At 44.4% G+C, this 12,940-nt stretch overlaps 1 protein-coding gene across 3 annotated transcripts in view; it reads left to right on the forward strand.

Moving 5' to 3' along the window:
• Positions 1-6,422: 6,422 nt before the first annotated feature.
• GRIN2A (glutamate ionotropic receptor NMDA type subunit 2A) overlaps positions 6,423-12,940 on the forward strand; it is a 175,738-nt gene continuing 169,220 nt past the window's right edge. For all 3 annotated transcript variants that reach the window (XM_054180626.1, XM_054180627.1, XM_054180625.1), the window contains exons 1-3: positions 6,423-7,076; positions 7,888-8,122; positions 9,636-10,058. In XM_054180626.1, the coding sequence (XP_054036601.1) occupies positions 9,654-10,058 (405 nt within the window). In that variant the 5' untranslated portion in view covers positions 6,423-7,076; positions 7,888-8,122; positions 9,636-9,653. The remainder of the gene's footprint in view (positions 7,077-7,887; positions 8,123-9,635; positions 10,059-12,940) is intronic.

The raw sequence follows: 12,940 nt of genomic DNA on the forward strand, positions 1-12,940 counted from the left end.
AAGCCCCTTTATTTTATTCGTTGTTCCCACCAGTGAGATTAAGCCATGCAAGGTTTGAAAATGCAGTAGAAAGAAGCTAATTAGATCTACTAATAATCACAGTTAGTGTAGAGACGACTGCAGCCCAGAATTTTCCTTGGGTGGGGAAAAGCAATGGGCTTTCTTTCTATAGGAAGCAGAAAATGAAGTTACTTGGACTGCAGCAAGAGCAGACTAAAGGCAAAAAGTAGAACCTTGACAACTGCACTTTAATGAAAACTAATATTTGAGTGGCTCAAGAGCATTCCTGTATATGAACAAAAGCCACATTACATGTATGGCAGAAATAGGTAACAGAAGGCTCTGACTCATCATGTGGAACTGTAATTTAAGTCCAAGGGGGATTTTTCTATCTTGGATCTATTCCTGCTGGCTCAGATGTCTCATAAGCCTTTAGCACCTAGTTTTAATAGAGCTAGTGCCTACAATCGAGAAATGGGTTGGACGCAAGGAGCAAAATACTACTCATCTTAAAAATATCTTCCAGCTGGAGCTGAGGTAACTTTGTGTTGATAAGAAGCTTCCATTGACCTTTACTAAATTTGATTTTCTGAATTTAGAAAAGTCTCAACTCCCTAAGCAAAAATTTGCTTAGTGAAGCACTGAGAAGCAGATGCAGTGTAGGCATCTTGGTGCTTCCCACTCAGTACAGCTTTCTTTTAGCAAACAAGTACCACCAGTGAACAATGTGTGAGAGGTCGCTGCTGTCTCCTATCAGTCATAAGTAGTAATTTTCTTTGTGTTGAATCAAATTTTAAGTGAAATAACTTCAGGATATTCCATGAAAGTTTGCTTTAGAAGCAATACTAATATCGGTAAGGTAAGTAGCTCAACTATCCTAGTGGACAGCAAGTCCATTAGGGCAGAAATGTGCCCTTGTGGCCTAGAGGGCCAACCGCATCCTGGGGTGCAGCAAGAAAAGTATGTCCTCCCCCTTATCTCTGCCCTGGTACACCTGGAATACTGTGTCCCGTTTTGGGCTGTCCTGTTTAAGAGAGACAGGGATCTGCTGGAGAGTGTCCAATGGAGAGCTATGGGGATGATTGCAAGATTTTAACATCTCTCCTATGAAGAGTGATTGAGAAAACTGGGGCTGTTAAGTCTGGAGTCACTTCTTTACTGTGAGGGTGATGGAACATTGGAACTGGCTGCCAAGAAAGGTTGTGGAGTCTCCTTCTCTGGAGACTTAAAAAAACCTGCCTGGATGTGTTCCTGTGCAGCCTGCCTTGAGTGATCCTGCTTTGGCAGGGGTTTTGGACTGGATGATCTCTGGAGGTCCCTTGCAACCTCTAACATTCTGTGATCTTCATGATTCATATGGCATTCTTTTTCTGATATTTTCAAACCTAAGAAATCTGTCCACCCCTTGAATACCTAATGCATGTGTACTTATTCAAGGGGTTAGGCTTTAGAATATATTATTTTCTCAGAAGATCAGTGGCATCCCCCAGGGATCAGTGCTGGGCCCCATCCTCTTTAATATCTTCATTGATGATCTGGATAAGGGGATTGAGACAGTCATCAGCAAATTTGCAGTTGACACCAAGTTGGGAGCAGATGTTGGTCAGAGGGTAGAAGGGCTCTGCAGAGGGACCTCGACTGACTGGACAGATGGGCGGAGTCCAACGGGATGGCACTCAACAAGTCCAAGTGCCGGGTGCTGCACTTTGGCCACGGCAACCCCATGCAGAGCTACAGGCTGGGGTTGGAGTGGCTGGAGAGCTCCCAAACAGAGAGGGACCTGGGGGTGCTGATTGACAGCTGCCTAAACATGAGCCAGCAGTGTGTCCAGGTGGCCAAGAAGGCCAATGGCATCCTGGCCTGCATTAGGAATAGTATGGCCAGCAGGAGCAGGGAAGTCATTGTGCCCCTGTACTCTGCATTGGTTAGGCCACACCTTGAGTACTGTGTCCAGTTCTGGGCCCCTCAGTTTAGGAAGGATATGGAGACACTTGAACGTGTCCAGAGAAGGGCAACAAGGCTGGTGAGAGGCCTTGAGCACAAGCCCTATGAGGAGAGGCTGAGGGAGCTGGGATTGTTTAGCCTGGAGAAGAGGAGGCTCAGGGGTGACCTCACTGCTCTCTACAACTACCTGAAAGGTGGTTGTAGCCAGGAAGGGGTTGGTCTCTTCTCTCTAGCAACCAGCACAAGAACAAGGCGACACAGTCTCAAGCTGCATCAGGGGAAGTTTAGGCTTGAGGTGAGGAGAAAGTTCTTCATGGAGAGAGTCATTTGTCATTGGAATGGACTGCCCAGGGAGGTGGTTGAGTCACCATCCCTAAAGGTGTTCAAGAGAGGATTGGATATGGTGCTTGGTGCCATGGTCTAGTCATGAGGTTGGTGGTGAAAGGTTGGACTCGATGATCTTGGAGGTCTCTTCCAACCTTGGTGATACTGTGATCAAAGTGATAGTAACCTCTGACTTAAAACAAATCTCTGGTAAAACTTTTGAAAACACACCAGCTACATACATGGGGGCTTTGCTTCAGGTATATCAAATATGTATAAATGTAGACCACCACAAAACACAGAGGATGTTCCATGTGTGGCAAGAGCTAAATTGCTTCTGTCATTATCCACCTCAAGAATCTGAGCAACCCTTAGATAGACTGATACACGCTAGTACCTGCTTGGCTAAGAGGCCCATTAGATACAGAAGAGACTGATTTATATGGCCCGGGGGGTGAGTGAAGAGAAGACTTAAAATAATGTTTTTAAACAATCTCTTTTATAAAGACTTGTCACTTTTACTGAATTCAATGAAGATTAGCAGATCATAGGAGCCAAAGTCCCAAATAAATAATGGCAACTGTTTTCTGCTCCTTTAGTGTTCTATGTTGTACTGGCTATGCAATGGTCAGGTGTTCTCTTGGGTGTTCCTAGGAGGTTTTATTACAAATATACTGGTATTTCACAATTTCTGAATGGAGGGAAGAAGAGAAGCAGTCTTAAGGTATTTGCACCTGATTTGAATCCCTGAAGCCTAGTCCTTGTGCAGGGAATTGGATGTGCAATGGGATTGTTCAGCGACACAGTTATCACAGGTCTGCATTGCTGGGACAGATTTCTTTGTTAATAGAGCAGCTTTAATTAAAAAGTACAGAGTCCATGGTGAAATTCTGGGTCGACCCTCAGAGTTAAATTTGACTAATTTGGTGATTTTCCAGAGGAAGAGATTCCCTCTGGGAACTGCATAGCAGAGTTTGGAAATAAAGCTGAAGATTGATTTGATATGAGGCAAAGGCAATCTTGGTGAATTTTGAATAACTGCTCCTTGACAGTAAGGTGAGAAGAAGGAACTCTGGCTGAAGACCCTGGGGTCTTCCTTCTCTGCTGGGAATTGTTTGCAGAGAAGCAGCAGTGCTATAACAGCCTCAAGCTCTGTTCAGTGATGGTGCCTCCTTTTCTATTGTGGCAGCCAGCTCATGTCCTTTGCAAAACTGAGAGTAGCTTAAGGCCATCATTTCATGCATGACTTGGTAAATTGTGCAAGAAAGGACACTGCCAAATGAGGAGCTAAGCCAGTTTTCAATAAGAGGGCCATCTGTGACCGAATGTTTTAGTAAGTTTGAAAACAATTGAGCTTTCCCCAATTTTTACCTTTATCATGTATGCAAGTTTGCTGTCCCTGAAGTGTAAGTTTATGTTACTGTATCCTTGTTTTTTGTGCATTAACTTCTTACTGGGTAAAAAGGTTTCATTTCAGACTTGCTCCTATGTGATACTGAAACTGACTTTGTCACTTTTGATTCTTGCTGGAGGGATTTCTCAGGGTGTATGAAATTCAGATATTTGTGGCAGATAAGATTCAAATACATTGTTACTGGTTACAGCATCATTCCCAAAATGCAAGAGAGGTTCATTGCTGGAACTAGAAGCATATCTAAAGTTGGAATAAATTCTAAGAAAGCCTCTCTGCCTTACCCTGGCTGGTTACCTGTAATGTTTTTGTACCATTTTGTTTTACAATACATAGGAAGTATTTAGCAATGGTTTTTCCATGTAGGAAGGATTACTGAGTAGACCTGCAATTTGGTTTAGAGATTTCTTGAATTGTGTCTTAAACTTTTTCAACAAAGACTACTTGTTCTGAAAATGGTGACAATAATTTGATATCTAATGTGTTGATGAATTTTCCTTGGCTAAATTTGGTATCATTCCATGAGATCAATTTCTTTTCAAAAAGAGTGACTAACCTTTACACTGCTCTAAGAGCAAGAGGAAAGTGATGGAGAAGTTTTCCTGAATCTGGGGGTTAAATCTGGCTTTTAATTTAGCTGTCTAACATGTCTATAACCATTTTACAGCTGGTGAAGTAAAGCAAATGGTGAGAAAGTAATAGACAGTGTCACTAATAAGTGGGTAACAGAGAGAGAAATCTCCCTTGTGCCAGACCATTAGACCCCACTGCCTCTTGCCTCTTTAGAAGCAGTTCTTATACCTCATAATTTGGCTGCTCTGTTTCTGTTGATGAGTGTTCTCTGCAGCAGGTTATTCTCAGGCAAGGGAAACCTTTCTGTAATTTAATATTGCTGTGGAAGGGACTGAGTAAGAAGAAGGTTTCTGACTTCTAAATGCAGGTTTACATAGAAGGCAGGAAGTAGGAAAACCCCAGCTGTAAAATATCCTTGGAAGTGCAGGATTCCAAACTTCTCAAACTTATGTTGTAGCTTCTTTTAGCTGAGTGTAGCTTCTTTTAGCTGAGTGTACAGCTGTTTGTGTGGAGAAAGCAATCACTTATGTATCAATCAATATGCCTTTCAGAATAAATGTTCTCCATAAAAATACTGTATTTGTAACTTAATCTCCCAAATGCAGAGATGTTAGTGTTTGTTACCCTGCTTTTGAAGACAGCATTCCCTTTTTACACACAAATTACAAGGGTAAGTTAGACACTTAAATGCAAATTTTTTTTCTTATTTGTGCTGCTGAAGTTGACTTCTTACCATGTTTACAGCTCTTCTCTTTAATCTTGAACTGTGCAAATTTACCTAGAAATGGACTATGGATGTCTATTAAAATAGCAGCCTAAGGTGATATGTCAGCAGCTCTTATAAAGTAATTGAGGAAAAATATTGAAAATAATGCTGAAGTGCATCTAACCTTCGATTAGTGACACTTGTATAGACAAAGTTAGAAAATGTGGCTGTTTCTTGTATTGGTCTTTCAGATCACTAACTTCAGTGTATTGCATCTTGTGTGCTGTGTATTTTCTAAAGACACCACGTCACTTTTCATATTCTGATGTTTGAGCCACACTTTTTTTTCACCATTGTGAATTTCATTCTCAGGATGTTGAATCCCTGGTTTTGCTGCTGTTTCAATAAATCTACTGAATGATTACACCCTTACAGAAGGATGGAGGTGCAACCTCATCTCCAGTAACCACAATAAATATCACTGTACTATTTACAGGAGAAAAATGTGCATCAAGGGTAAAATGCAAATATGTATGAAAACATCAGACTTAAAACAAAGTAGCTAGGCATTTGTAGCTGCCTAATTGCTTTGCCTAGACTAATGTAATGTCTAAGGGAGCAATCTCATAGTTAGGAGATGAGATCTTCCAAAGGTGGGGTGGGGGCAAGGCATAGACCTATTGGAAAATTTTAAGGAGATTGTCAAGAGCAATGAAGTCAGCACATTATTTTGTATGTCTTTGGGAGTGGGTTCTCTCCCTTTTGTGTCCTCATTTAGTGAAAAGCAAACTTCAGTGAGTGGACTTTTGGCATTATGGTGTTTGAACCCAAAGGTTTTGTCTGGCACTGGTGTCTCATTGAGTGGTTCTGTTGCAATGTGTGGGTTGCTTACTCTGAAGTATTCAGTGTAGTAATACGTCTGATTGTAAAGGATGGAGCGCAACAGAGGACATCACTGCTGTGGTAGTTAGCTGGTATATTCATTCATGCAAAATCAAATAAGTTGTGGCAGCTGGATCGGGGTGGCGGAGAGGGGAAAGCACAAGAGTGATGGAGCAAGGGAGGAGGTGCAGTAGAGGAAGGTAGTGGTGGTCTATGGTCTGGGCAAGGAGGAAAAAGCTGCTCAACAGCAAGGTGGGTCTGACACCAGGGCTGTGCTGGATGAGTGGAAGATGGAGAAATGGGCGCTGTGCTTTCAAGTGGGGGATGGAGCAGTGAGGATGCCCAGATGGAGCTAACTTCTACAGAGCATTTTTTCTTATGTTGGCTGCAGCTTGAAGCCTTTAGGGCTGCTTTTAGTGTGGAAGCTGCTGCTCCACATTCATTCCCCTGAGCCCACGGCAGGGATTTCTGTTTGACAGCCCCTGCATCAAGGGAAAGGAGAATACTCGGGGATTTCCACCAGCCTCTCGCTGGGGCTGCTAGCGTGGGAAGTGCTCTCCTGCCCCAGACCTGCTGTGGTCCCTGTGACCCAGGCCTGACACCTCCTCCCCCGACCGCCGGCTCTGTCTCGGTCGCCCGTGCTTGTGGAAGCAGAACCGTGGGGTAGGGGGAGCCTCCGAGTGTCCGCGGCTGGCCGCGGCGTGACAAGGCGCTCGTGCGCTTCGCCCCTGCGGGGGTGGCGGGGCTGGGCCGGGGGCGGCTGGCTGGGGGCGGCGGAGCGGCGCGGAGCCGGAGCGCGCACAGGCGGCCCCGCGCGGCGGGTGGATCCCGCCGCACCCTCACAATCGGCGCTGCCGGTCCCCGCCGCTTCCGAGAGGCGGAGAGGAGCGCGGGGGCTCCGAGCCTGCCCTCCTGGGCAACTGCTGCAGCGGGGTCGCAATTGCCCTCTAAGAGCCAAAAGGAGGGAGGAGGAAAAACACAAAACGATGAAGACGCTGCAGTGCTTCCTTCCAAAAGTAACGAGCGAATCCCAGTCCCAATGGCTCTGCTAAAACTTGATGATGCGGGCTTCCAAGCGGTAAAGACCTGCCGGGCTTGTATTTACTGCGGTGGGAACAAGTTGCAGGATGAAATCCCGGCATTAAGGCACCTATTTTCCATTTCGTTGTTGGCAAAGGAATCTACTGAAATGACTTTGAGGATCTTTAAACTGGAACTATGTGGAGGGAGACTGCAGTAAGTATTGCCTTTTCGGGGAGCACGAATGCGCGCCTGGCATTTGAGAGTGGGTTCGGAGGCAGCGGGAGCCGCGCAGGGATGTCCGCGGTGCCGGCTCTCCGGTTCCATGCTCGGCTCTTAGTTTGTAGTCAGTACCTAGGACCAGCCAGGGAATACCGCTTGCCTTTGCATGACGCGCCCGCGTCCTACATTTAACTGGGGTTGCTTGGAGAAGTATCTTTATGCATATTTATTGGAAATAGTGAATGAAAAATCAAAGCAATCCGAGCTTTTCGTGGAGGGATCTGCTAGAGTGTGTCTCCCTGGGTTTGTTTGTGATAAACTGAGAATGAATCCGTTCCGTTACAAGATCAAAAAGAGCTTTATCCCACACCGATTTAGCGGTTTTCCAGATTATGCCTGTTTTGAACCTGTCAAGAAAACTCCTGTCCTTGATCATGTGAATTAGTTTGCTTCTGGCTGCTCTTTCCCGGCTGGGTGTCTGTTCCCTTAGAGCTCAAACCTGTGCATTTCTCGGGCAAGCAAGCGGACAGTTGGGAGCGCAGGGTTTTCCTGACCTGGATAGGATGAGGGACATTTCCCGCATGGCTCCTAGCTCTCGGGCGCTGCTGTTAGGAAAGAGCTCGCATTCATGTCCAAGTGAGGGCGGGAAGGGGGAACTTTTCAGTCTAGTCATTTCAGTTCTTTTCGCACGTCACGCAAGACTGAAATATACTTCCCCCCCCTGACAAATCGGCACCCTGACTAACGGCTTTTCATCGTCTCTTCTTATCCCCTTCGTGCTTCCGTCCCGTCCCGCCGTCCCCAGCCCCCTTTTGCCTGTCTCCCTCTCCTAGCTGCCCTCCCGGGATGCGATGTCGCTCGCAGGCTGCGGCGGGGATCACGCGTGCGGCCAGCGGCGCGCAGACTGCCCCTGAGCCCGGGCATCGAGGGGCGCGACATGCCCGCGGCCGCGGCATGCCCTGCACCAGCACCGGCACCACCGGCACCCGCCGCACCGGCACCACCGGCACCCGTCGCCGCTCCGTCTCCTGAGGCTCTGGGTACGTGGGACGGCGCTTCGCGGCCGCCAGGGGGCGCCATCGCGCCATCGCGCCGCTGCCCGCCGCTGCGGAGGAGCCGGGGTCGCTGCCCGTGCGCTGCCGCCCGGTACCGGCAGCCCTCGTAGGGGAAAGAGGACCCGTGTGCGCTGTTTGTCTTTATATGTGCTATGTCTTGGGGTCTGAAAGAGGCCCTCATGTCTGCGGGCGTGTACGTTCGTGTCTTTCTCCCGTTCCCCGTGCCACCCCTGGTGCTGCGGCGGAGGGAACCGGGCCCACAGTGCAATGCCTTAGGAAGCAGAAGCACCGGCTGGCAGTTAAACGGCCTCTCAAAGTGCTTGTCTCCTTGTCTGCCCCAAAGGAGGTAGTGATATGCCCTGTATTTCAGCAGGAAAGGACTATAACTGAGGATGAGTGTAAGAGCTGGCAGGATGAGAAGGGAGAGCTGAAAAATGCCACCCCTGGTTGGGCAGCCCTGCTGGTGTCTTCTGCTTGGTGCTTTGCAACAAGGTTGGCTTTATGTATCACTGGGACTCCTCTCTTGCAGCTAGCAGAGAGCTAGTTATGGGGGTGGAAATTCCCCGGGGCACAGAAACAGAGGGAGACCTTGGAGAGTCAGACCTGCTCTCCCTCTTCTCCCTCCTTCAGCTAGTTCAGATCATTTCTGTGGCTCATCCCTCTCCCCATCCTACTCTGTCTATATTCAGCCCCCTACAGAGATTCAGTGAAGACATGAAGTAAACCAATGCAGTGATGCTCATTTTTGGAACTCCCTCCCCTTCAACACCAGTGACAACTTTGTGTCTGAGATCAGCAGTTCTGAGATGCTCAAGTGAATGCCACGTAAGAGGAGGGAGAAGAATTAGAATAGAATACTGTGCTTCTGAATCTGTTCCAGGAATGCAGTAGACTGTGCTTGAGCAGCAGCTGTCTAGGAGAGATCTTCAGAAATAAACCAGCATGGTCCCGGAATGCTGTGAGATGTATGGTGTATATGGACTAGGGTTTCCAGCAGACATCTGACTCACTCCAAGCTAAAGCACTTCTTCCTGATAGACTGTGAATGCATTTTAACTAGATGTTCCGAGCAAAGGAAAAAAATATTTCTGTGTTTTAACCTGTTTTAGGACAGCAATGTCTTAAAGAGAGGGATGATAATATCTTTTTCTGATGATGTTAGTCCTCTCAATTTTGTTTGCCATCCAGGAAGAATTTTAATGAATCTTTCCTCTGGATTTGTGCTACTTTCTTTCTTTCTTTCTTTCATTTTCTTTCTTATTTTTTTTTTTTTCCCCTTGCTTGCGGGAGCCCAGTTGTAATACTGTCATTGGCAAGCCAGCTTTTTGAGGGGTTATGAGAGACTTGAATTGAAACTAAGGTGAAGGATGCATTGTAAAAAGCTGCTGAAGTTTGCTTTGTGTCCATCACCTTTCTGTTTAAAACCTTCGCTGGAGATATGCAGTATATATTATTTTTCTCTCTGTTGTTTTTCTCATGCACGTGATTGCTTTTACAGGGGATAAAGCTGGCAAAGATGAAGAAAATTGGCTGTGCTCTCCTGGTACTTCAAGCTCTTCTGGCACCTTTGGATCTTGTTCAAGGAGCAGACAAAAGTTACCCCATCCTGAACATTGCAGTGATTCTGGGAAGGACCAAGTCTATCAACGAGAGAGATATCAGAGCTCTCTGGACCAGGGAAATGTCAGCAGACCTGACTGTTGATGTCAATGTAGTGACCCTTCTGGTGAACCAGACTGACCCTAAGAGCATCATAACACATGTTTGTGACTTGATGTCAGGCACCAAGATCCATGGAGTGGTTTTTGGAGATGATACTGATCAGGAGGCAGTAGCTCAGATTTTGGATTTTATTTCATCTCAGACTTCTATCCCAATTCTTGGAATTCATGGTGGAGCCTCCATGATAATGGCAGATAAGGTAAGAAAACTTATTAAAAGTTTTTGCTAGTCTAGTGCACTTCACTGTGTTGCTCTCGATCGTGAATAGTCACTAAAAGCAGTTCAAAAAGGATGTTTCTAACAGTGTCTCTGTACTTTAAAAAAGAAGAATGTATATAGAACAGTGATCACTTGCTGATCACTCATCAAATATTCAGAAATATTTTGGAGTTCATGATTGAAACTCAACTTTCAGTCCATTGTGAAAACTATCCAAATGAAAATCTACTCTCCAGCACACTGGATGTTGGTCAGTTTAGAAATTTTACTAGCAAATATGATACGTCTGTGAAAACAACCTCCAAGTAGTAGAGTCCTACATGATTTTAGAAATAGGATGTAAATCATTAACATGTGTTCTCTGCTGCTTATAAGAAATAGCAAGCAATAGAACTGAATGTGTTTGAAGACAACAGTAGAAACAGGACAATCATATTAAGCTGGACTTTTGTGATCCGCTACAGGTTATAAATGAAGTAGTCTCATAAACTTGAACCAAGTTTGTTGTTCACTGTATTTATTAGGTCATTTTTTTTGCTAATTTCCTATTACAGTTCATGAAAATCGACAGTGGGGTTGTCTGAACTCTGGAGATAATGGCAAACTGTTTTGTTGGAAAACATCTCTTTATGTAACCTGCTGTGAGACTGAGGAATGGCAAAAGTGACTCATGTCTCCAGCTCATGTTTCTTAACATTGTAACCATTTTTTTTTTTTTTTTTAAACAAATCCTCGCTGGCACTGCACCATTAATCTTGTAAAATGAACACTGGTGGTTCTGACACAGGTACTTAGCACTGTGCAGGAGTGAGATCTCTGGCGTGGGCTGCTGCTTGGCCTGAAAGTCCAAGAGGAGCTCCCACTGTGCTGTAAAAGAGGACAGCTGAAGAGGGAGTTCAAGAGTAGGAAGTAATTTACTGGATTCCCAACGCAGAAGGCATTTCAATGTTAATTGTAACCTACTTCTGATATTTGTACTCTTTAGGATTTCTTATTAATTAAATATTATTATTCTTCCATATAAGTGTCTTTTGAATAGTACTTGAACCGCAAAAATCTCCCCAAATCCATCTAAAAATTAAGTGGTCCAGATACGTTGTTTCATAACTTGACGGGAGAGGAAAGATGAAATGGTTAGTTACAGTTGAGGAAATGGCTTTGAACTTTTGAAACTTGTTACCTCTGGGAAAGGCTTTTTCCACTGGGATAAGAGGTCTGTCTGTCTTGGTCTTTTGAATGGCCTTTCTTTAAAACTTTTGTCATACAAAGGGAGGACAGTAAGTGTGGAATTATAGCAGAGATTCTTTAACAATGGCTTTGATATCTTGATTTATATGGAAAGATCATTACAGCAATGCTACTGTCTTAAATGTAATTGCAGTAACCAAGTTACAGAGACACTTACTTCATGTACTTTTAAAGTACTGTGCAGATTTACCCATCTTCATAAAGCTGGCTTTCTATATTTAGGAATTTTATCTGATAACATATTTCACTCAACTTTCCATGCCAGTATAAGGACATTTGAAGATCCCAGCCAGTGCTGAGTGATGAAACACTGGCAGGAATCCTTACAGAATCAACTTTGTGCTCAGTAGAGGTGCAGGATGTTACTGATGCAGATGTGCTTTTTACTTTTATGTAGGACTATCAAAGGAAAGGAAGGAAAATAGTTGTATTTTTCATGTCTCAGTAAGTTAATACTATTTCCACTGTATGCTAATATTGTCATTGTTATATCACTGTGATTTTAGGGGTTATCACAGTTTGCTTAATAAAACATTTTTATGCTGGAACTTGCCTTCTAAGATTTCCGCTTGGGAAATCAAAATTGTTCTTTTGTATGTTAAGACAATCTGAAGGAGATGTTTTCAGTAGCTTGAATGGGCTGAAGGAATTGTTTGTTCATGTAACTAAAATTGCCTTAATTTTTAACTTGGCTTTTGCAGTGTGTGATGCCTTGCAACTGGGTTTGGAATATCACAGGAATGAAATTTGCATGTAACTTAATTAACCATTCATTTAGGAATGAATTCCTGGGAGTTGAAAGTGAGGTTTGCAGTGCTGTCATAAAGGCATAGGGCATGAGGTCTGAGGGAGCTCTGCAAATGTAAAATCAGTCTTTTCAGGTCAGGATTTTAGCTGAAACACATGAGTGTTGGTGAAACTGTAAAGCTGAGCAGTGTTTAAAGTCTTCTGTTTTCTCTCATACACAGAGATGGCTGGATATGCCAAAAAAGGTGCTTGGTCCCACTTCGTTGTGGATGTAGCTCTCTGGCACTCCAATGAGGCCATTTCATCTATGTCTTTATCATTTGACTCTAATATATTTTTCCTCCACTGTGGCATTATGCTGGTACTGTTTTAGGTGACTTCAAAGTGTGTGTGTGTAGTACCTGCTTGTCTGTAGTCTATCAAGAATACCTGACAGAGATAGCATAACTGTTCAGTGAATTCTGTGCCAGGTGCTTATTATATGATATTTAACTGGCCTAGCCATGATGTCTCATTTCTGTGCTTTCAGTTTAGTTCATCTCTAAGGCTCTATACTGCTAAGTACTTCACTGGAATGACTCAAAGTAGATAAGATTGCCATATTCTTTATGGCTGATAAATGTTATGTTAATGTGAATCTCACATGAAGAACTATCTCTTAAAAAAAAAAAAAAGAAAAAAAGAGTTGTTCTAGGTTTCTAAAGGTGATATATGCCCACATTTGGAGTGTGCAGTGTCTGAAGTCCTGACTCCCTGTTCGATCTGCTATGAATGGTGCAAAGTTTAGACTGCTTCCTCCACTGGTTGAGCTGGCTGTACTCTGCTTCTGCTTGCTTAAAGTTATCTCTTCAGCTGGTGCAGGCGATA

Source organism: Dryobates pubescens, chromosome 4 (assembly GCF_014839835.1).
Source record: "Dryobates pubescens isolate bDryPub1 chromosome 4, bDryPub1.pri, whole genome shotgun sequence".
NCBI lineage: Eukaryota > Metazoa > Chordata > Aves > Piciformes > Picidae > Dryobates > Dryobates pubescens.